The sequence below is a fragment of the Garra rufa genome, chromosome 14 (genome assembly GCF_049309525.1).
Source record: "Garra rufa chromosome 14, GarRuf1.0, whole genome shotgun sequence".
NCBI lineage: Eukaryota > Metazoa > Chordata > Actinopteri > Cypriniformes > Cyprinidae > Garra > Garra rufa.
Window position 1 is genome coordinate 39,915,482 of NC_133374.1, and position 21,662 is coordinate 39,937,143.

General features: G+C 34.3%; 1 protein-coding gene across 1 annotated transcript in view; it reads left to right on the forward strand.

Annotated features, from left to right (window-relative positions):
* Window positions 1–20,626, forward strand: part of dock10 (dedicator of cytokinesis 10) — a 101,263-nt gene extending 80,637 nt beyond the window's left edge. Inside the window, exons 46-56 of the mRNA XM_073818431.1 lie at window positions 1,818–1,875; window positions 2,488–2,586; window positions 4,314–4,420; window positions 5,723–5,845; window positions 5,922–6,035; window positions 9,164–9,310; window positions 9,394–9,604; window positions 13,137–13,327; window positions 15,035–15,135; window positions 15,923–16,061; window positions 19,944–20,626. Of these exons, the coding sequence (XP_073674532.1) occupies window positions 1,818–1,875; window positions 2,488–2,586; window positions 4,314–4,420; window positions 5,723–5,845; window positions 5,922–6,035; window positions 9,164–9,310; window positions 9,394–9,604; window positions 13,137–13,327; window positions 15,035–15,135; window positions 15,923–16,061; window positions 19,944–19,991 (1,338 nt within the window). The 3' untranslated portion in view covers window positions 19,992–20,626. The remainder of the gene's footprint in view (window positions 1–1,817; window positions 1,876–2,487; window positions 2,587–4,313; window positions 4,421–5,722; window positions 5,846–5,921; window positions 6,036–9,163; window positions 9,311–9,393; window positions 9,605–13,136; window positions 13,328–15,034; window positions 15,136–15,922; window positions 16,062–19,943) is intronic.
* Window positions 20,627–21,662: the final 1,036 nt, after the last annotated feature.

Genomic DNA, 21,662 nt, shown 5'->3' on the forward strand with positions numbered 1-21,662 from the left:
GTCTCAGTCTCAGAATTTAATTCATAATTCTGCATAACATTCACTGCTGCTTAAAAGTTTGGGATCGGTAAGATTTTTAATGTTTTTAAAGAAAATTGTAACATTGTGAAATATCACTACAGTTTAAAATAATAGTGTTCTATATTATTATATTTAAACATATAATTTTTTCCTGTGATGCAAAGCTAAATTTTTTCAGCCATTATTCTAATATGCTTTATGATTTATTACCGTAATTATCAATGTTGGAAACATTTGTGCTGCTTAATATTTTTTTCAGAACCTGTGATTCTTTTTACACGATTCTTGATGAATAAACGGTTAAAAAGAACAGTATTTATTAAAACTATTAATCTTTTCTTACAATATAAGTCTTTGCTATATTTTAGAAATTTAGCACATCCTTGCTTAATAAAAGTAGTAATTTCTTTCAAAAAAGGAAAGACTAAAAATGTACTGAGCCCAAACTTTTAGATGTTAGTTTATATTCTTACAAAAGATTTCTATTTTAAATAAACGCTGTTCTTTTTAACTTTTGCAAGGTAATTACAAAATATTATGCAGCACAACTGTTTCCAACATTTATTGATAATAAATTAGGATATTAGAATGATTTCTGAAGGATCATGTGACACTGATGACTAGAGTAATGATGCTGAAAATTTAGCTTTGTATTACAGGAATAAATTACATTTTAAAATATATTCACATAGAAAACAGTTCATTTAAATTTAAATAATATTTCACAATATTACAGTTTTATCTGTATTTCTGATCAAATAAATGCAGCCTTGATGAGCAAAAGAAATGTCTTTAAAAACCATTAAAAATCTTTCTGATCCTGAACTTTTGAGCAGCAGTGTATATACAAAAATAAGTAGTACCACTTTGGATAAATGTTGTTATGGGTTGCGTGCCGGACGGATGAGACGAAACACGAGATACAATAAGAACAATATATTTAATAGAATCTTCTGATAGGAACGGGCAGGAACACAAAGAACTTCCACACACGTTGACATGAACATTTAAAGACCGACAGGGAACTGCAAACAGAGACAGACTTATAATGGCAAACTAATCATCAAACACAGGTGACGGGGATAACGAGCAAACGAGGGCAAAACCAATGATCACAGGATGACAGGGGGAGACAAAGGGAGAAACCAAGTACATAGACAGACATGAATGTAACAAATGTGAATAATTTACTGATAGAATTCTCATTTTAGAGGGAAATATTGCTTCCATCAGGCCATCCAATATGTACAGTAGATGAGTTTGTTTCTTCATCAGATTTGTAGAAATGCATCATGCCACGTGTCTGCAGTGAATGGGTGCCGTCAGAATGAGAGTCCAAACAGCTGATAAAAACATCACAATAATCCACACCACTCCAGTCCATCAGTTAACATCTGGAGAAGACAAAAGCTAAAACAAATCCATCATTAAGACATTTTTAACTAAAATTCGAGTCCATAATCCATAATAATGCTTCCTTCAGTGAAAAAGTGGTCTGGTCTGAATCAGGAGAGAAATCTGCACAGATCAACCACCATTTACAAGTTAAAACAGCTCTATTAACTGATGGACTGGAGTGGTAATATTGAGATGTTTTTATCAGCTGTTTGGACTCTCATTCTGACGGCACCCATTCACTACAGAGGATGCATTGGTGAGACAGTATGTTAAATTAAGTGAACTATTCCTTTAGAGGTCCATTCGTGCTCCTCAGAGTTGAATTTCTCTAAAAGGGGCTGGTGCTTTTATTAAAAATGACAATTATTATTAAAAACTCTTTCTGTTGTCCATTTCAGGCGGCCATGTGCTATATCCACATCTCAGCACTTATAGCAGAGTCTCTGAGGAGGAGAGGTGAGCACCTGCATGTGGCAATAAGCGCATAAGCAATGCCTGCTAATGTCAATGTGATGTTTCTTTTCTTTCTTTTTTTTTGTTGCAAACATTGCATAAACAGCATTCCTATTGAGCTTTCGTTTGACATGCGGTTTGACCATTGCTGCTCAGTTGTTGTTGTTTTTTTCAGTGCTGCACTTCATAATGAAAAATGCTCCTAGCTCCTTCCTGCCACTTGCTTTATTCCCTATACTGTGAGTTTTTGTGGCCTTGTCATGAGATGTCTTGTCATTCTAGCTGATTGTCTGGCATAAGTTTACAGTAGATGCATGGCTGAGCACTTGCCTTCGTTCTAAGTTTGAAACAGGGGTGAGCAGTATGAACAAAATCGTTTTACACTATGGCTAATTGAATATATCCTAATAAAGCTATTTTTAGTAAATAATCAGTTAACAGCTGTGGAAATTTTATAAATGCTATTTCATATCACTTCATCCTCATTAACAATATAGCAAAATCTATATTGTTAAAGTCACTTTTACACTTTTTGCACGGCACATCCCGTCATACTGCTCAGCCCTAGTTTGCGAGTAAACCTGTGTTAAACCTGATGCCACTCTGCAATCACAGGTTACTGGAAGTCTGAGAAGGGTCGGATCTCAAGTGTGAGCAAAGAGGGAGCCTGTGTAATTAACTCTAGCCCCTTACTAACTCCCCAAGATGGAGAATGTGAGTGCACCTCCGCCTGCCCCGTCCTGCAGTATTCTTCACCCCATTAGGGGTCTGAGTCTGTCTTACTGTCTGAACTAAACGCTGAGTTATTATTACAGAGCTACTTTTCGAGCAGCTTAGTTTACCTTAAAGGGATAGTTCACCCAGAAATGAACATTTGATGTTTGTCTGCTTACCCTCAGGGCATCCAAGATGTAGGTGACTTTGTTTCTTCAGTAGAACACAAACAAAGATTTTTAACTCAAACCGTTGCAGTCTGTCATCATATAATGGCAGGCAATAGACTCCACGGCTTTGAGAGTCAAAAAAGCATACACAGACAAAACCAAATTATGTTTTTTTGAATCTCAAAGCCGTGGAGCCCATTGACTACCATTAGATGCAAAATAGTATTCATACGCTTTTTTAAATTATTTTAACTCTTGGAATGGGTTTGCTATCCTCAGAAAAGTAATGTTTTCATTCGGAAATGTGTGTTTTAGTGTAATGTGTGTTGAATTTTTATAAAGAGGTCTTCCTGAATTTTGGTTCGTGCAAGGTATTTGTTACCCAGTGAAAATAATAATGTGAACCATGCATGTGAAACCTGGATGTGAATGATGTGTCCACAAGCACGTTTTACACAAGCTCACCTGATGTTTTCACGATTCAAGCAAATGCTTTTTGAAGACACATATGTCCCTGCAATGTTATCACTGCGCAGTTTACAATTAATAGTATCACTGATCATCAAATTAAGTTATTGTGTGATAGTTAAGATGGATGCACTGCAAAAATGGGTTGTTATTTAATATTTTTGTCTTGTTTCTAGTCAAAATATAAAAAATTCTTAAATCAAAATGCATTTATTAGAAAAGCAAAATGACATATTTTTAACCTTGTTTCCAGGTGGAATAAATCTATGTAAATAAATTAAGTGCATTTTGCTTGAAATAAGTAAAATTATCTTAAGGAGTAAAGAAGAGTATTTTACTTACCCCGCCAGCAAATAATTAAACTTGTTTTAAGCAAAATTCTTATCTAGTAAATGCATCTTAATTTAAAATTATTTTGATATTTTAACTAGAAAAAAGAAAAAAATATTAAGTAAGATGTCTTTTTTTGCAGCCTGGATGGATGAATGTAAAGACGCATAGAACGCTGCCAAAAATGCTTTTCTTACTAAGATTTTTGTGTTGTTTCTAGCCAAAATATCTAAAAATTGGAAAGGATTTTCTAGACCAGTAAAAATGTTCTTGTTTTAAAAAAACAAGTCAAAATTAAGTGTTTTTGCTTAGAACAAGCTAAATAATCTGCCAATGGGATAAACAAAAAATATCTTATTATTTCAAACAGAAAACCAGATTATTTTTCATACCCCATTGGCAGATTATTTTAAGAGTTTCAAGCTAAAACGCACTTAATTTTGACTCGTTTTTTTCTGAAAACAAGACAATAATTTTTACTCGTCTAGAAAATCTTTCTTAATTTAAGAATTTTTAGATATTTTGGCTGGAAACAAGACAAAAAACCTCTAAGTATAAAAAAAGCATTTTTTGCAGTGTGGACGCATGGATGAGAAAATACTGTATGGATGTTGACTAGGAAGAGGAATGGATGAGTGAATGCTGTATAGATGGAGAAATGGATTTGAGAATGGATGAAATACCAAAAAATATGTGTTAATGTATGAATTGATGGCTAGATGGATGAGTAACACATTGTGTTTGTGTATGAACCTGCAGCATCTTTCAGTATGGGCTGGGCCGCCTTCATGAACATCTCTCCTAACGTTAAAGAAGAGGGAGCGATGAAAGAGGACGCCGGCACTCAGGACACTCCTTACACTGAGGTGCTGAATCTCTCCACACATTTCAGGAGGAGTGACTGTTATAACGTCTCTCACACCAACACAGCAATTGACATCTGGCCCAGCTCTGGGCCAGTTAAGCAAGCCCTATGGCCCTTGTGTGGCCCAGATCTGGACTACAGACACGAGCCACACATGAGCCATAACTGGCCCAAATCTCAGCCAAATAGTAACTTATAACCAACCCTTGACTGTTTAAATAGTGCTACCCAATCTCAGCTTTCAGTCAACCACAAATAGTCCATGTCCTGATATCAAGCAACCATTAAATCAATGTGAAAACTGTTGAGTTGTCAGTGTTAATGACATTGAATATCACATTTACACCTGCTATTATTGTTGAAAAAATGTTGAAAACCATCATTGTTATGATCAGTGTTTGCTTTAGTTGGACTCTTGACTCTTTGTACTTTAATGTTACACTGCAAAAAATGCTTTTCTAGTTTAGATTTTTTGACTTGTTTCCGGCCAAAATATTTAAAAATTCTTAAATCAAGAAGGATTTTCTAGATGAGTAAAAATAATTGTCTTGTTTTCAGAAAAAAAAAGTGAAAATTAAGTACATTTTTGCTTGAAACAAGCAAAATTATCTGCCAATGGGGTAAGAAAAATAATATTGTTTTCTGTTTGAAATAAGATTTTTTTTTCATACCCCATTGCCAATTTTTTTGGCTTGTTCTAAGCAAAAACTCACTTAATTTAACTTAAACAAGAAAATAAATTTTACTTGTCTAGAAAATCCTTCTTGATTTAAATTTTATTTTGATATTTTGGCTGGAAACAAGACAAAAAATCTAAGCTAGAAAAGCATTTCTTGCAGTGTAGGTTTTCATTGTCTTTTGTATCAATGTGCTAAAATATCTTGTTCTCTTTTTGAAATAAGATTTTTTTTCTTACCCCATTGGCAGATTATTTTGCTTGTTTCAAGCAAAAATGCACTTAATTTTGACTTTTTTTTCTGAAAACAAGACAATAATTTTTACTTGTCTAGAAAATCCTTCTTGATTTAAGAATTTTTAGATATTTTGGCTGGAAACAAGACAAAAAAATCTTAGTTAGAAAAGCATTTTTGGCAGTGAACACAGATTATGGCACAGTTCAGGGCTGGTTATAAATTACAATTTGGCTGAGATTTGGGCCAGTTGTGGCTCATGTCTGTTGTCCAGATCTGGGCCACACAAGGGCCGTAATTCTAAGCTGCATTTGGGCTGATTGTAACTGCTTGCTTGGCCCAGACGTCAATTGCTATGTGGGCAGACACTGAATGATCTCTCTGTTGTGTAGGACACACTGGTGGAGCAGCTGGTGATGTGTGTGGATTACCTCTGGAAGTCTGAGAGATACGAGCTCATCGCAGAGATCAACAAACCTGTTATAGCCGTCTTCGAGAAGAGACGAGATTTCAAGGTAGACTGATTATTATCAGTGGACTGTTAAAATACCCAAGGGATGTGTTTATTAACTGTATCTTTGTGTCCTATAGCGGTTATCAGAGCTGTACTATGACATTCACCGCTCGTACCTGAAGGTGACAGAGGTGGTGAACTCTGAGAAACGCCTGTTTGGACGCTACTATCGAGTGGCTTTCTATGGACAGGTGAGACAAGCAATCACTCAAACACTCTTTTGAAAGTCATACTTTGTCAAATTCACAAATGTGACTTATGCACTTTAATCTGCTGTACACACTGATATTTCTGCAGTCCTTCAGAGATCTGATGAAATCCTCACTATTCTCTACAATTAAAACAACAATCATAAGTTAACATTAGAAGATTTAGTGCAATCTGTTATTTTTTTTTTTTTACAGCCGAATGTATTAGTCTTTATCTAATTATATTTATTTGAATTTAATATTATTTAAATATATATCTTTTCCCAAAGACAAAAACATTCATATATATTTTTTCTTTAGACATAAGCCAAAAATGCTTTTCTTACTTAGATTTTTCATCGTTTCGAGCCAGAATATGAAGGATTTTCTAGACGAGTAAAAATTATGTTCTTGTTTTAAAAAAAAAAAGGGGGAAATTATAATGACAGATTATGTTGCTTGTTTTTAAACAAAAACACGCTTACTTTTGACTTGTTCTTTCTGAAAACAAGACAATTTTTACTAATCTAGAAAATCCTTGATTTAAGATTTTTGTTGTTGTTGATGTTTTGGCTGGAAACAAGTCAACAAATCAAAGTAAGAAAAGCATTTTTTGCAGTGCATCATAGATAAAATTGGAGTTAGCTAAAAAGTTCACTAAAACAAAAATGTTGCAAGACCTTTGAAAGACCTTGATGTTTACTGTGATGTGCTTTTAAAATATGCATCATATTCTCCACCAGAAAAATGAATAAAACCCATAATAAGTTTAGAAATCGTTGTGTTTAAAACGCTTTTCTGTTCTCTCCTGTGTGTTGTGTAAATATATCAGGCAGTGGTAAGTTTGGTTTGAGTTGTTCTGCTCTCATTGTTTCACGGTTTAACACTCCTAATCTCTCCCTACACGCTAATAATATGTGTGACATGATTGTCACACGTGGTTTGATATAATATTTTTCCTGGACGTGATCATTCTCCCTGCAGATCTAATCCTGAACATTTAAACTGTGTGCACATTGTGAGTGCTCTCAGATAAATGAAGTAGTGTTTCAGAAAGAGACATCTAAATATGATGTTAACCTTCATTACAAAAGTTGAGGTCATTGTGCTTTGTCAAACACTGCTGTCATTCTAACAGCAGTTGCATTTACTGTTGTGTTAACAAATGGCTTGAGTGAGAGCTTATATATCCATCTTATTTCTAACGGAAGAGCAGGTGTGGCTATTTCGTAACTTGAATGTGCAATACTTCTGTTGTCAATTATTTCCAGTTAATTTAGCTGTACAAAAATATTGTTATACTGATTGATATTGCAACTGGTATTTGTTATAATTAGGGGCCAGTCACCTATTAAAACCACTGGCATTCCTGTTTTTATTCTTCTTCTTCCACTCTTGAGTCTATGGCAGGCCATAGACCCACTTGCGGGAAAGTGTTGTGCGGGAAATTGTGAAATTTGGCACATTGATAGAGGGTAGTCTGAACTATCTCCATAGCAAATTTGGAGTCTCTAACTCAAACTCTCTAGCGCCACCACTTGTTCAAAGATTCATTCATGTCTATGCCAATCATTCTTTAAGCGTAAGGCACATCGTTACAAAACTGGGTATGTGTCTTCGGCACCATGCCCTGACAGTACTCAAAAAGATTGGTGGCAGCACCACCTTGTGGTCAAAAGTTATGAACAAATTTTGAAAATAATGAAAATAATTCCTCGGGTCATACCGAGAACATTGATACCAATTATGCCAAAATTGGCTGAACTTCCTGTCCACCATTTTTGATTATTGTAGAAAATCTACTTTTTCGAACCGTTGGTCTGATTTTCACCAAATTGGGCTTAGATCATCTTCAAACCATCCTGACAAAAAGTTGTGGATTTCGTGTCGATATATGAAACCATTTTCATTTAACACACCAACGAATTTGCTGGAAAGATGCATCTGAAGCTGTATCTGTAATAAACCATTCATTAACCATTAATTATGAATTTTTCAAAAATGCTAATAATTCTAGATTGCATTTGTCTATTGTAAAGAAAGTGGTCTCAAAATATTCCTTGGGTCATGCCGACAACATAGATACCAAAATACCATAGTTGGCCGAACTTCCTGTCCACCATATTGATTTATGTTGAAAACATTCTTTTTCAAACTCGTTCTAGACAGTATTTGCACAGACTGTTTAATGCATCCCAGAGATGCCATGAATGCATTTATACTGCAGTTACAAATGCATAGATAGCAGTAGGAGATTAATGTTTTAAATATAAGATTTACTAAATACAGAAATGTAATTGTGAGGTATAAAGTCAAAATTGTGAAAAGACCAAATGACCTTTTTTATTTTATTACATGGTGAAAACATAAAAGCATTTAGAATAGTGAGATTTATACTAAGAATTCTAAGGGGGGAAAAATGTCAGAATTGCGAGATGTAAACTTGGAATTGCACAGAAAAAAAAAATGAAGTTCATATTTTCTCACATGTCTGACTTGCATGTCAAAATTCTGTCTTTTTTCTTGCAGTTCTACGAAAAAAATTCTCAATTTTGAGATTTAAACTCGGTATGCAATGGTTCATGGTTTACTTATTCAACTGATTCATTCAAAATTCATGATTTATTCAGGAATAAAGCAAGTGACTTGCTGATTTCAGAAGTGTGGAAGTATATTATTTCTGCCATAGAAAGAGATGCAAAAAAAAAAAAAGTAAAAGTAGTAGTACAAATTTCACAACTGTCATGGTTGAATCATTGACTCACCTGATTCATTCAAAAACACTGAATCATTCAGTGAACCTTTTGTGGAACATAAAGGTTCTTCAGATGTTAAAGGTTCTTTAGAGAACAATTTAAACAAAAAAGGTTCTTCTGTGGCATCATGAAGCACCTTTATTTTTATGAGTGTATACTGATAATATTGTCTAAAATGTACCTCACTTCATATTAACTTAAACATAACGTTGACATTTATTTATTATATACCATTGTAAGTATAAAAAAAGATGAGCAACCAATCCTAAAACCAGGAAAAATAGCTTGCTTCCGTGGAAAATAAGGTGGATGCTCTGTGCTAGACGTTTCCTAAACTGGTGAAGTGTAGTTGATGTGCAGTGTTGTGTTCACCAGGGCTTCTTCGAGGAAGAGGAGAGTAAGGAGTTCATCTATAAGGAGCCCAAGCTCACAGGACTGTCAGAGATTTCTCAAAGACTCCTCAAACTCTACTCAGACAAGTTTGGAGCTGATAACGTCAAGATGATCCAAGACTCCAACAAGGTTTGTCCTGCTGGATACTTCTTTTCTCTGACCAAAAAAAATAGTCTCTTGTCTGAATGACAGGGTTTTTGTGTTTTTTCCAGGTGAATCCTAAAGACCTGGACCCCAGATTTGCCTACATCCAGGTGACCTACGTAGTGCCTTATTTTAATGAGAAGGAACAGCTAGAGAAGAAGACTGACTTTGAGCGCCATCACAACATCAGTCGCTTTGTCTTTGAGACGCCCTTCACGCTTTCTGGGAAAAAACACGGAGACGTGGAGGAACAGTGCAAAAGAAAAACCATCCTGACAAGTGAGACACTTTAAATCAACATCAAATCAAAACTCAAATCAAAAGAAAATAATATTTATATACAGGGGTGCACATAAGTAATAAATGCACAATTACCATTTTAGATTGAGAAACTGTAATACTGTATGAGATTTCTATTCAAACTGAAAGCATGAATCGAAAGCACAATGCAAAACTGACGCTTTTGCATGATTGTGACATGCTTTTCAAATGGTAGCGCATATACTTACTTGCTGTCAACCTGCCAAAATAAAAGATTGTTGATTTTAAGTTTGAAAATGATGAAAATGTATTAAAATAAAAAGTAAAAAGTTTTTGGTTTACCATAAAATATATTTTTTTTATTTAAAACTCCCTTTTTGTTTAAAATCATAATAGTATTATCACACTTTATTATTTTGTTTATTATTTCATTTAAAATGTGCAGTGAGGACCAAACCAAATCTCCAGGTGCTCTAATGCGAACAAGGCTAAAAAACATATGTGCATCCCTATAGATCTATTTATCAGATGAAAACTGTTGAAAGGTGCTATAAGCTGTGAAAGCTATAATTGTGATTTTTTTTTTTTATCTCACAATTCTGTCTGTTTTTCTTGCAATTAAGAGAAAAAAAAAACTAAGAATTCTAAGATATAAGATATAAAGTAAGAGTTGTGAAATAAAAAGTTGCAATCTTTTTCATTTTATTCTGTGGTGGAAACAAAAAAGAATTCAGAGAAAAATGAATTAAACTTAGATTTGTGAGATGTGACCTTGGATTTGAAAGGAAAAAAGTCAGAATTGCAAGTTTATATTTTATATTATGCATTTCTGACTTTATATGTCTTTTTTCCTTGCATTCAGAAAAGAGAGACAGAATTGTGTTAAAGTTAAAGTTGAAATTCTGACTTTATGTCATTTCATCACAATCCTGTTGTTTTTGTTTTTTCTTGCAGTTCTAAGGAAAAAGTCAGAATTGTGAGATAAACTTGCAAAAAGAAAAAAGAAAAAGAAAGGAATTGTGACATTTAAAAAGTTGCAACTACCTTTTTTATTTTTCATTTTGTGGTCGAGACAAAAACTGAATTTAGAGAAAGAGTCTGCAAAAAATGCTTTTCTTACTTAGATTTTTTTGTCTTGTTTCCAGACAAAATATCTAAAAATTCTTAAATCGAGAAGGATTTTCTAGACGAGTAAAAATAATTTTCTTGTTTTCAAAAAAAAAACAAGTCAAAATGAAGTGAGTTTTTGCTTAGGACAAGCAAAACAATCTGCCAATGGGGTAAGCAAAGAAATCTTATTTCAAACAGAAAACAAGATTTTTTTTTCTTACCCCATTGGCAGCTTTGGCTTGTTTCAAGTAAAAATGCACTTAATTTTGACTTGTTTTTCCTGAAAACAAGACAATAATTTTTTCTCGTCTAGAAAATCCTTCTTGATTAAAATTTTTTTTTAGATATTTTGGCTGGAAACAAGGCAAAAAATCTAAGAAAAGCATTTTTTGCAGTGTTGCAAGAGATGTAAACTCTGAATTGCAATGGAAAAAAGGCAGAATTCCGTGTTTATGTCTTGCAATTCTGACTTATTTTTAATTTCTCTGAATTAGTTTATTTTTTATTTTTGCTATTCTCAGAAAAAAAGTGAGAATTGCAAGATATAAACCTGGAATTGTGAAGAAAAGTCAGAATTGCACGTTTATATCTTATATTATGCAATTCTGACTTTATATGTCAAAATTCTGTCTTTTTTCTGTCTTCTTTCTTTCCATTCCATGTGTCATCACAATTGTTTTTTTGTTTTTTTTTCTTGCAATTCTGAAGAAAAAGTCATAATTCTGAGATAAACTTCATACAGTATGTCAAAATTCAGTCTTTTTTCGTTTCATTCTGAAAAAAAAAGAATTGCAAGATGTATGTCGTCACAATTCAGTTTTTTTAAACTCAGATTTGTGAGATATAAACAATTCTGAGAAAAATGAGAAAAAATGTGGCAAAGTTGGAAATTCTGACTTTATATGTCACAATTCTGTTGTTTACTTACAAAAGTCAGAAAACAGTCAGAATTGTGATATTGCAATGGCAAGAAAAAGAAAGTTGGAATTGTGGAAAAGAGTGCAACTGTTTTTTATTTTTTATTTTGTGTTGAAAACAGAAATTATAGAAAGAATGTGTGATTTGTGAGACATAAAGTCAAAATTCTGAGATGTAAACTGAATGTTGCCTTTATATCTTGCAATTCTGACTTTGTCAAAATTATTTTCTTTTTGCTTTTTTCAGAAAAAAACAAGATTTGTAAGATACAAACTTATAAAAATAGTCAAGTTTGAATGTCACAATTCTCACTTTTCTCTCAAAATTGCATATAAATGCAGATATAAATGCAGAACAAAAATCTAAAATTAAAAATTAAAAAAGTTTTTTTTTTTTTTATCCTGTGGCAGAAATGGTCTTCCATAATAAGCATTAGCCATTCTAGAGCTTCTGCCTGACTTCTGTCACTGATGTATACACGCTGTTTCTTTCAAGAGCCGGTCGAGCAGAATCTCAGCAAGCAGTGCATTTATTTTCAAACACTATGAAGCATTCAGCCTCTTTCTTCCTCTGTATTCCTATTCCTTTAAGGATATTCAGCTGTGTAAGCCATTGCTGACAGTTGGATAACTGCAAACCCTTAATTTGCACCTTTACAAATCACGAAACCTCTCTACTGTACTGTACTGTAAAAATACACTGCAAAAAATGCTTTTCTAGCTTAGATTTTTTGTCTTGATTCCAGCCAAAATATCTAAAAATTCTTAAATCAAGAAGGATTTTCTAGACAAGTATAAATTATTTTCTTGTTTTCAGAAAAAACAACTGAAAATTAAGTGAGTTTTTGCTTAGAACAAGCCAAAAAATGTGCCAATGGGGTAAGAAAAAAAATCTTATTTCAAACAGAAAACAAGATTATTTTTCTTACCCCATTGGCAGATTATTTTGCTTGTTTCAAGCAAAAATGTACTAAATTTTGACTTTTTTTTTTTTTTTTTTTTGAAAACAAGACAATAACTTTTACTCATCTAGAAAATCCTTCTTGATTTAAGAATTTTAAGATATTTTGGCTGGAAACAAGACAAAAAATCTAAGCTAGAAAAGCATTTTTTGCAGTTTATATCTGGCGCTCAGCTTCCAGCATCCCATATACTGTATGGACTGCCTGCTGTTAATGCACAAAATGACTGAAAGTGTATCAAGAGCTTTCTGACTGCTAAACAAACCTGTCGCACACATTCACTCCTTACAGAGACTAAGAATGTTACGGTTAAAAATGTCGACTAAAGTGAATAGCACCACAGGCCATTGTAAATACATGAACATATTTACAATATTGTCAGAAGCACTGACCTAACAATGGCCATTTTGTATTTTTGACAGAATAAGGCGGCAAAACATAATGTAAATGATGGATATCTTTTATTTCTTTGCAAACCTGGCAAATATACAGAGCCATTAGCTTACAGCTTTCTATAAACATAAACATGCTGACATTTCTGCTGTGTGTGTTGTTCTGCAGCGAGCTCTAGTTTTCCCTTCTTGAAGAAGCGTATCGAGGTGGTGGAGCAGCAGAGCACAGAGATGAACCCCATCGAGGTGGCGATCGACGAGATGAGCCGGAAAGTGTCTGAACTCAACCAGCTGTGCGGCATGGAGGAGGTGGACATGATCCGGCTGCAGCTCAAACTACAGGGCAGCGTCAGCGTTAAGGTGAATGATGCACACTAGATACTCTGATACAGACAGTAAACATGCACATGTGCACATACAGTCAAACCTGAAAAATATTCATACCCCTGGCAAATTCTGACTTAAAGTTACTTTTATTCAACCAGCAAGTTTTTTTTTTTTTTTTTTTTACAAGACGATGTACAAGAGGCATCATTGTGGAAAGAAATATTTCTCCGCTTTTATTTACATTTGAACAAAAAGTGGCATTATTCAAACTGTCTAAAATCCAAAGTTCTATACCATTCCAAATAGTCCAATCTAAAGCATCCTAATTACCCTGATTCATTGGGAACAGCTGTTTTAATCAACTCAACAGGTGAAAAACAGAAGCTCTCTGCTGTTGGTTTGTGGACAGTCATGGCTAAAACAAAGGAGCTCACTGAGGACCTGCGGCTGCGCATTGTGGCTGCTCACAAGTCAGGAAAGGGCTATAAGACCATATCTAAATGTTTTGAAGTTCCAGTGGCTACAGTGCAAAGTATTGTTAAAAAATACAAGACGTTCCACACTGTGAAAAATCTCAGAGGACGTGGTCTGAAGCCAAAGTGACACCTGTGCTGGCCAGGAAGATAGTGAGAGAGGTAAAAAAGAATCCAAGAATCACCATCAAGGCCATCCTGATGAATCTGGGCTCTGCTGGTGGCAACATCTCAAGGCAGACAGTCCATAGACACTGAATGCAGACCAAGGAGGACACCACGTCTCCAGATAAGGCACACAAAAGCCTGCTTGGCCTTTGCAAATGCTCATCTGGACAAAGAAGAAGACTTCTGGTCCTCTGTTTAATGGTCAGATGAAACAAAAATTGAATTGTTTGGCCACAATGATGTAGCCTTCATTTGACGTAAAATAGGGAGAAGCCTTCAACCCTAAGAACACCATCCCCACTGTCAAACATGGTGGTGGGAACCTAATGTTTTGGGGGTATTTTTCAGCCGGTGGACCAGGGAACCTAATCACAGTAAATGGCACCATGAAAAAGGAGCAATACATCAAAATTCTCAACAACAACATCAGGCAGTCTGCAGAGAAACTTGGTCTTGGGCACCAGTGGACATTTCAGCACGACAATGACCCAAAACACACAGCAAAAGTGGTGAAGAAATGGTTAGCAGACAAAAACATTACCGTTTTGCAGTGGCCCAGCCAGAGTCCTGACTTAAATCCAATTGAGAATCTGTGGAGGAGCTAAAGATCAGGGTGATGGCAAGAAGACCCTCTAACCTGAAAGAGTTGGAGCTCATCGCTAAAGATGAAAGGGCAAAAACACCAGTGGAGACATGCAAAAAGCTGCTCAGCAGTTATAGGAAGTGTTTGATTGCTGTAATAGCCAATAAAGGCTTTTCTATTGACTATTGAGAAGGGTATGAATAATTTTGGACATGCCACTTTTTGTTCAAATGTAAATAAAAACTGAGAAATATTTTTTTCTACAATGATGCCTCTTGTACATCGTCTTATTATCTTCTGGGAGACGTCTGTGTCATTTCTTAAAAAAATAAAATAAAATAAAAAACTTGCTGGTCAAATAAAAGTAACATTTAGTCAGAATTTGCCAAGGGTGTGAATAATTTTGGGCTTGACTGTATACAGTTTCTAGCTATAACTCTGGTAGCACTAGCATGAGCTGTTCTATCATCTGACTGTGAAACAGGAACATTTTTAATGCATTTGTGTGTTTTTTAGGTAAATGCTGGGCCCATGGCCTACGCCAGAGCCTTCCTAGAGGAGAAGAATGCCAAGAAATACCCAGATAACCAAGTCAAACTCCTGAAAGAGATCTTCAGGTACCTCATTGTTCCCTACATCAAGGATCTTTTCCTTATGCAACGTATATGGAGTCATTTTACATTTAGGCCCCATTTACATTTACACTGTCAGTTAAATGCGACTCAGTTCTGATTTTTTTGCTCATATATGACACAGTTCGGATCTGTTCTGTGACGGTGTAAATGTGAAAAAAACACATGCATTTGGATATTTCGAGACCGGTTTCAGGCCTCATTCGTATGTGGAAATAAAAGTGCATATGTGCCAATGCGACTGTCATGTAAACAGGCAGATCAGATTTACTGAGGCATTGTGTAATGTGCATCATTAAAGCTGCTACAATTTGTATTTCTCTGTGGTTTAGTGATGTCTTATGTTACGCTTGCTGGCAAAATGAGTGTAAACGCACACAGGATATTTTGAGCCTAAAAATCAGGCAAAATGGTGAAAAAGTGAAGTGTGTTGGTTGAGGTTTTCACAAAAATGAGTTTATTAAGTCCCCGTCTACTGATCCCAAATGCTCCAAATAGTGATTAGACATCTAAAAGTTTCTTTATTTGTACATTTACTAAGAGGATTACCATTTCTCTGCTCGCTTCTCGCGCTGACTGTCATCCAAAGTGTGCGCATAATGCGCTTCCGATGACACGCAAACCCAATAAATACACTTATACACAGAATTACAGTATTTCAGTATTCACGCAAACATAATCTAATATATATATATATTTTGCAATGTACCAAAATATTTTTAACAGAAGTGTAACGACTGATGTCCTAGTTTTTGGGTTTGTGGTCCTGCAGGCAGTTTGCAGACGCGTGCGGTCAGGCCTTGAAAGTGAATGAGCGTCTCATAAAGGAAGATCAGCTGGAGTATCAGGAGGAGATGAAAGCTCACTATAAAGACATGCTGACCGAGCTCTCCGCCATCATGAACGAACAGGTCAGCGCACTTCACCTCTCACACACCGCTGAAGATCAAATGCATCCGATGCATTAAAGTAGAAGTTCACCTCCAGAACAAAAATGTACAGATAATGTATTCACCCCCTTGTCATCCAAGAGGTTCATGTCTGTCTTTCTTTAGTTGTAAAGAAATTATTTTTTTAAGGAAAACATTTCTGGATTTCTATGGTGCCCCGAGTTTGAACTTCCAAAATGCAGCTTTAAAGAGCGCTAAACGATCCCAGCTGAAGAAGAAGGGTCTTATCTAGCGAAACAATTGGTTTCCAAAAAAACAAAATACACTTTTTAACCTCAAACACTCATCTTGCCTAGCTCTGCCTGAACTCTGTTTTTCCCGGTTCAAGACAGTTAAGGTCATTGCACACTGAGTCCGAAGTTTTTTCAGTTTTTTCATATCCGTCATCCTTTCTTAAATAAAAAAAAAAAAAAAAAAAAAAACATTTTCTCCCACAGTTTCAAAATTGTCCTACATTTTACCTTTTTTGTTAAGGGTGTTAGATTTTTTTTGCATGTTCACTTTGCAAACACTGGGTCGGTACTTCTGCAGCGAACTAGGAAGATTTTGAAATGATTTTTGAAGTTGACGGAGAAAATAAGATGCCAGATGTGCACTACTCTGCATATCGCAGAGAGAGACAAGATGAGCATTTGAGTTTAAAAAGTGTATAAAGTATATAAATCGTTTCTCTAGATAAGACCCTTGTTCTTTGGCTGGGATCGTTTAGAGCGCTTTGAAGCTGCATTTAAACTGCATTTTGGAAGTTCAAACTTGGGATGCGCTGAATGTTCGGCAACCGAAATTATTGAGCCGAAAACAACAAAAAAAACTTTTTAGGTTTTCAGCCGAAAAAGCAAAAAGGTTGAGTAAATGATAGCAAACGATGACGTGAAGTCATCAAATAGAGGTGCGTACTAATGCAGCAAACATGCGGTCAGTGTGGAAGCATTTAAAACTGTCTGAGAAAGACAGCGAGAGACTGTTTAGTATCACATCGCATGTCTTCATGAGAAGAGAACGGTTACTGGATGCTGACTGAAATCACCAAATGGCCTTAAACTATTCAATAAACTACAGCCCATTATGTTGTCTAACACACTCCTTAGCCACGAGTTCAAAGTCCAAAGATGACTATCATTCAGAAATCTGCTGCTGTCAGCAAAAACTAGGACTGAGCTCTTCTTGTGGGTTTCCGCCAAAATAAGAGTCAACATTTATAAATATTAGTATTGTAATTTTACTGTTGTTCTGTAAAATAAAATAAAAAGTAAGACAAAAATAATGATAACAATCATTTCAACAGCTCTATTAATACACTCTAACGTTCTCCTTCGCTCAGCAAGGCTGCATTTATTTGTTCATTAAAAACACATGCCTGATTCAAGAAGGGGGTCTTAAAAATGGCCAAGGAATATTATCTTACTAACTTATTAATTTTAAGGTAAATTCTGCTTTGTGGGTAGGCTATAATGTCTACTAGAATGTTAAAAATATTCAGTGTTAGGTAAATATTTTTGGATTGTAATAAATGTATGCAATGGTGAAAAAAATGGCAAAATACTTGGGACGTGTTCGGTAATCTATGTATCTAATGTTGTTCAGCTTCAGACTTTTCATTTCAGTGCATCCCATGTTCAAAATCGGGACACCATAGAAGTCGACTAAATGGAGAAAAATCCTTAAATAGCCATTTCTTTATGACTGAAGAATGATAGACATGAACATCTTGGATGACAAGGGGATGAGCTCTAAGTGAACAACTTTAACTCTTTCCCCATCATTGACAGGATTTTCTGGCTTTATGTGTTTTCACTGATATATGGTAGAGGGCGCTATCTCACATCTTCTGAAAGCCAGTGTCAGTTATTAATGCAAACCTTTGAAGAAAAATGTCAGCTCAATGTGATAAAAATACAAATAAAAAAGATGGGAAATGTATTTTTTTTTTCCTACAAATGCTGCATTTTTCTATTGAATACAGTAGTTTTACAGTATTATTCTTTGTCAATGGTTAATTTTAGAGTTAAATTTGTATCTTTTATTAATGCAATCAAACATAATGGGTTTGAAATGAAAGCTAATTATATTGTATTTTAAAAATAAAATAAAAATAAGATTGCAAATTAAAAGAGTGTTGAATTTCTAGATCTAAACACTGGTGAAAAAAAACAGAAACAAGCCATCATGTACGCATATAAATAAAGCATATAAAAAAAAAAAAAACGCCTAACGTTACCAATGAAATGTCGATCCAGGAACTGAAAAGCTATTGATCTGAATCCAATCTGGACATACACTCTTAAAAATAAAGGTGATTCACGATGCCATATAGAAGAACCTTTTTGTCTAAATGGTTTCATAAAGAACCTTTAACATCTGAAGAACCTTTCTGTTTCACAAAAGGTTCTTTGTGGCAAATAAGGTTCTTCAGATTATATGTGACCCTGGCCCACAAAACCAGTCTTAAGTCGCTGGGGTATATTTGTAGCAATAGCCAAAAATACATAGTATGGGTCAAAATTATTGATTTTTCTTTTATGCCAAAAATCATTAGGAAATTAAGTAAAGATCATGTTCCATGAAGATTTTTTGTAAAATTCCTACTGTAAACATATCAAAATGTAATTTTTGATTAGTAATATGCATTGTTAAGAACTTAATTTGGACAACTTTAAAGGTGATTTTCTCAGTATTTAGATTTTTTTGCACCCTCAGATTCCAGATTTTCAAATAGATGTAACTCAGTCAAATATTGTCCTATCCTAACAAACCATACATCAATAGAAAGCTTATTTATTGAGCTTTCATATGATCTATACATCTCAGTTTTGTAAAATTTAACCTTATGACTGGTTTTGTGGTCCAGGGTCACATATAAAAAAATAAAAATAAGAAAGAGATGGTTCTTTAAAGAACCTTTGACTGAATGGTTCTTTGTGGAACCAAAAATGGTTCTTCTGTGGCATCGCTTGAAGAACCTTTTGAAGCATTTTTAAGAGTGTAGTCCAACAAAAATGCATTTTCTCAGCTTTTTATTCAAAACACTGCTTTCACATGCATTAAGATAAAATAAAACAAGCTTTTTTTGTTTAAAAGCTAAGGTTCAGTTCTATCTTTTGACACATTGCATGTAAAGATATTCATAAAACAAAAGACATTTTATGAAATTATTTAAGATAAAGAAAAAAGCTTGAAACGTATCTTAAGGCGAGACACTGCAGGTGAATAGTGTAAAAAACTAATAGTTATGACCTTACTTACCCAGTTGATTGATTACGCTGATAATTGCAAACATTTTTTGCATTACAAGTTTTTTAAATGTTAGGTTTAAATATGCAAATGAGCCATTATTGAATGAAATATGTGCTAATTTGCATACATTTCCAGTACAAAAATCTAAACACTGGATGAAGTCAGTTTCAAATTTCTTGTTTTTTATGACATATTAGAGTCAAAAGTTTTTACAGAGGGGATTTTGCCAATACGTAATTCAGAAAATATTAGACCAGACAGAAAACACTGTATTAAAATGTTGCATAAAATCAAGCAAATTATATATGAACAAATCCCTCTGTAAAAACCTTAAACTCTGTAAAAAAAAAAAGTGGTACTGAAGTGGAGATTTATGACTCAGTGTAGGAAAAAAAATTATGCATTGTGATTGACATCTATCGACACAAATAGACAAAGTGCTATAAAACAAACACTTAACAGTGTCTTTTGGGGTGGTTTTTTTTTTCCACTAGTCTGAAAAAACACTTTATGAAAAAGCAAAAAGCCCAAAATCTCAAACTTGACAGGTGCATGAAAAATGGTAAATGAAACTGTGTATTAATGGCATGTTTTTCTATATTTTTTCAGATCCCATACACGAGACAACCCGGAACAGAACGACACAGTGCTATCTGAGCTGCTAGTGAGTTTGGGAAACCGCTCACGGACATTTCTATCCAACGTGACTTGTGGGTTTTTCTAACCAGAGGGAGTAAAAACTGATTTTAATGAAATAGACAAAAAGGAAAAGAATTGTAGTCTGCCGTATCTTTGCAAATGTAAAACACACACACACACACACACACACACACACACACACACACACACACACACACACACACACACACACACACCTATAGCATCTGAAGAACTACAGGTACACCACATCAAATATGCCTTTTTTTCTAGACCCTGTTCTTTTTTCTAGAAAGCAGTGTCCTTAATTAACTCCAGTTGTGTTTGACTAAGCAAATATTTTCTAGGGCTTTCTCCTCGATGCTTTCTGTTGTTTTCCCAGTGATATCCGAATGCTGTGAGGCGTACGGTCGTCATGTTTCACGCGTCCCGCATAACGGTGTTGAACAGACTGAATGTAAAGCTCCTAACGGTCTGCCAGTCTCAGCTCATTCCTCTGACAAACGCGGATGTGCTGTTTTATACGTTTTTTTATGATTGACAATGTTTTACTGTTATGTACTGTTGTAAATTGTAAATAAGAATAATTAAAATTTAAAAGGTTCCTTTTTATATATTAAAAGATGATATATGAGTGTTTGTGTCGGTTATTAATGCACAACATTGACTGAAGATAAATGGAAATGCCCAAATGAGATCAAATACTAAAACAAAAGGTGGAAAATATACATTTGAGCTCAGAAATGCACACTAAACTGACGATATCTGGCCAAACAGCTAATCCACTGAAAACAGTAGTTTACTCTGCAAAAAATGCTTTTCTTACTTAGATCTTGTTTTCAGAAAAAAAATAGTCAAAATGAAGTGAGTTTTTGCTTAGAACAAGGAAAATAATCTGCCAATGAGGTAAGAAAAAATATCTTATTTTAAATAGAAAACAAGATTATTTTTCTTACCCCTTTGGCAGATTATTTAGCTTGTTTCAAGCAAAAATGCATTTAATTTTGACTTGCACTGCAAAGAATGCTTTTCTAGCTTAGATTTTTTGTCTTGTTTCCAGCCAAAATATCTAAAAATTCTTAAATCAAGAAGGATTTTCTAGATGAGTAAAAATTATTGTCTTGTTTTCAGAAAAGAAAAGTCAAAACTAAGTATATTTTTGCTTGAAACAAGCAAAATAATCTGCCAATGGGGTAAGAAAAATAATCTTGTTTTCTGTTTGAAATAAGATTTTTTTTCTTACCCCATTCGCAATTTTTTTTTGGCTTGTTCTAAGCAAAAACTCACTTAATTTTGAGTTGTTTTTTCTGAAAACAAGAAAATAATTTTTACTCGTCTAGAAAATCCTTCTTGATTTAAGAATTTTTAGATATTTTGGCTGGAAACAAGACAAAAAAATATAAGCTAGAAAAGCATTTTTTGCAGTGTGTTTCTAGCCAAAATAACAAAAAATTCTTAAATCAAGAAGGATTTTCTAGACGAGCAAAAATTATTTTCTTGTTTTCAGAAAAAAAAGAAGTCAAAATTAAGTGAGTTTTTGCTTAAAACAAGCTAAATAATCTGCCACTGGGGTAAGAAAAATCATCTTATTTCAAAAAGAAAACCAGATTATTCTTCTTACCCCATTGGCAGATTATTTTAATTGTTTCAAGCAAAAACTCACTTAATTTT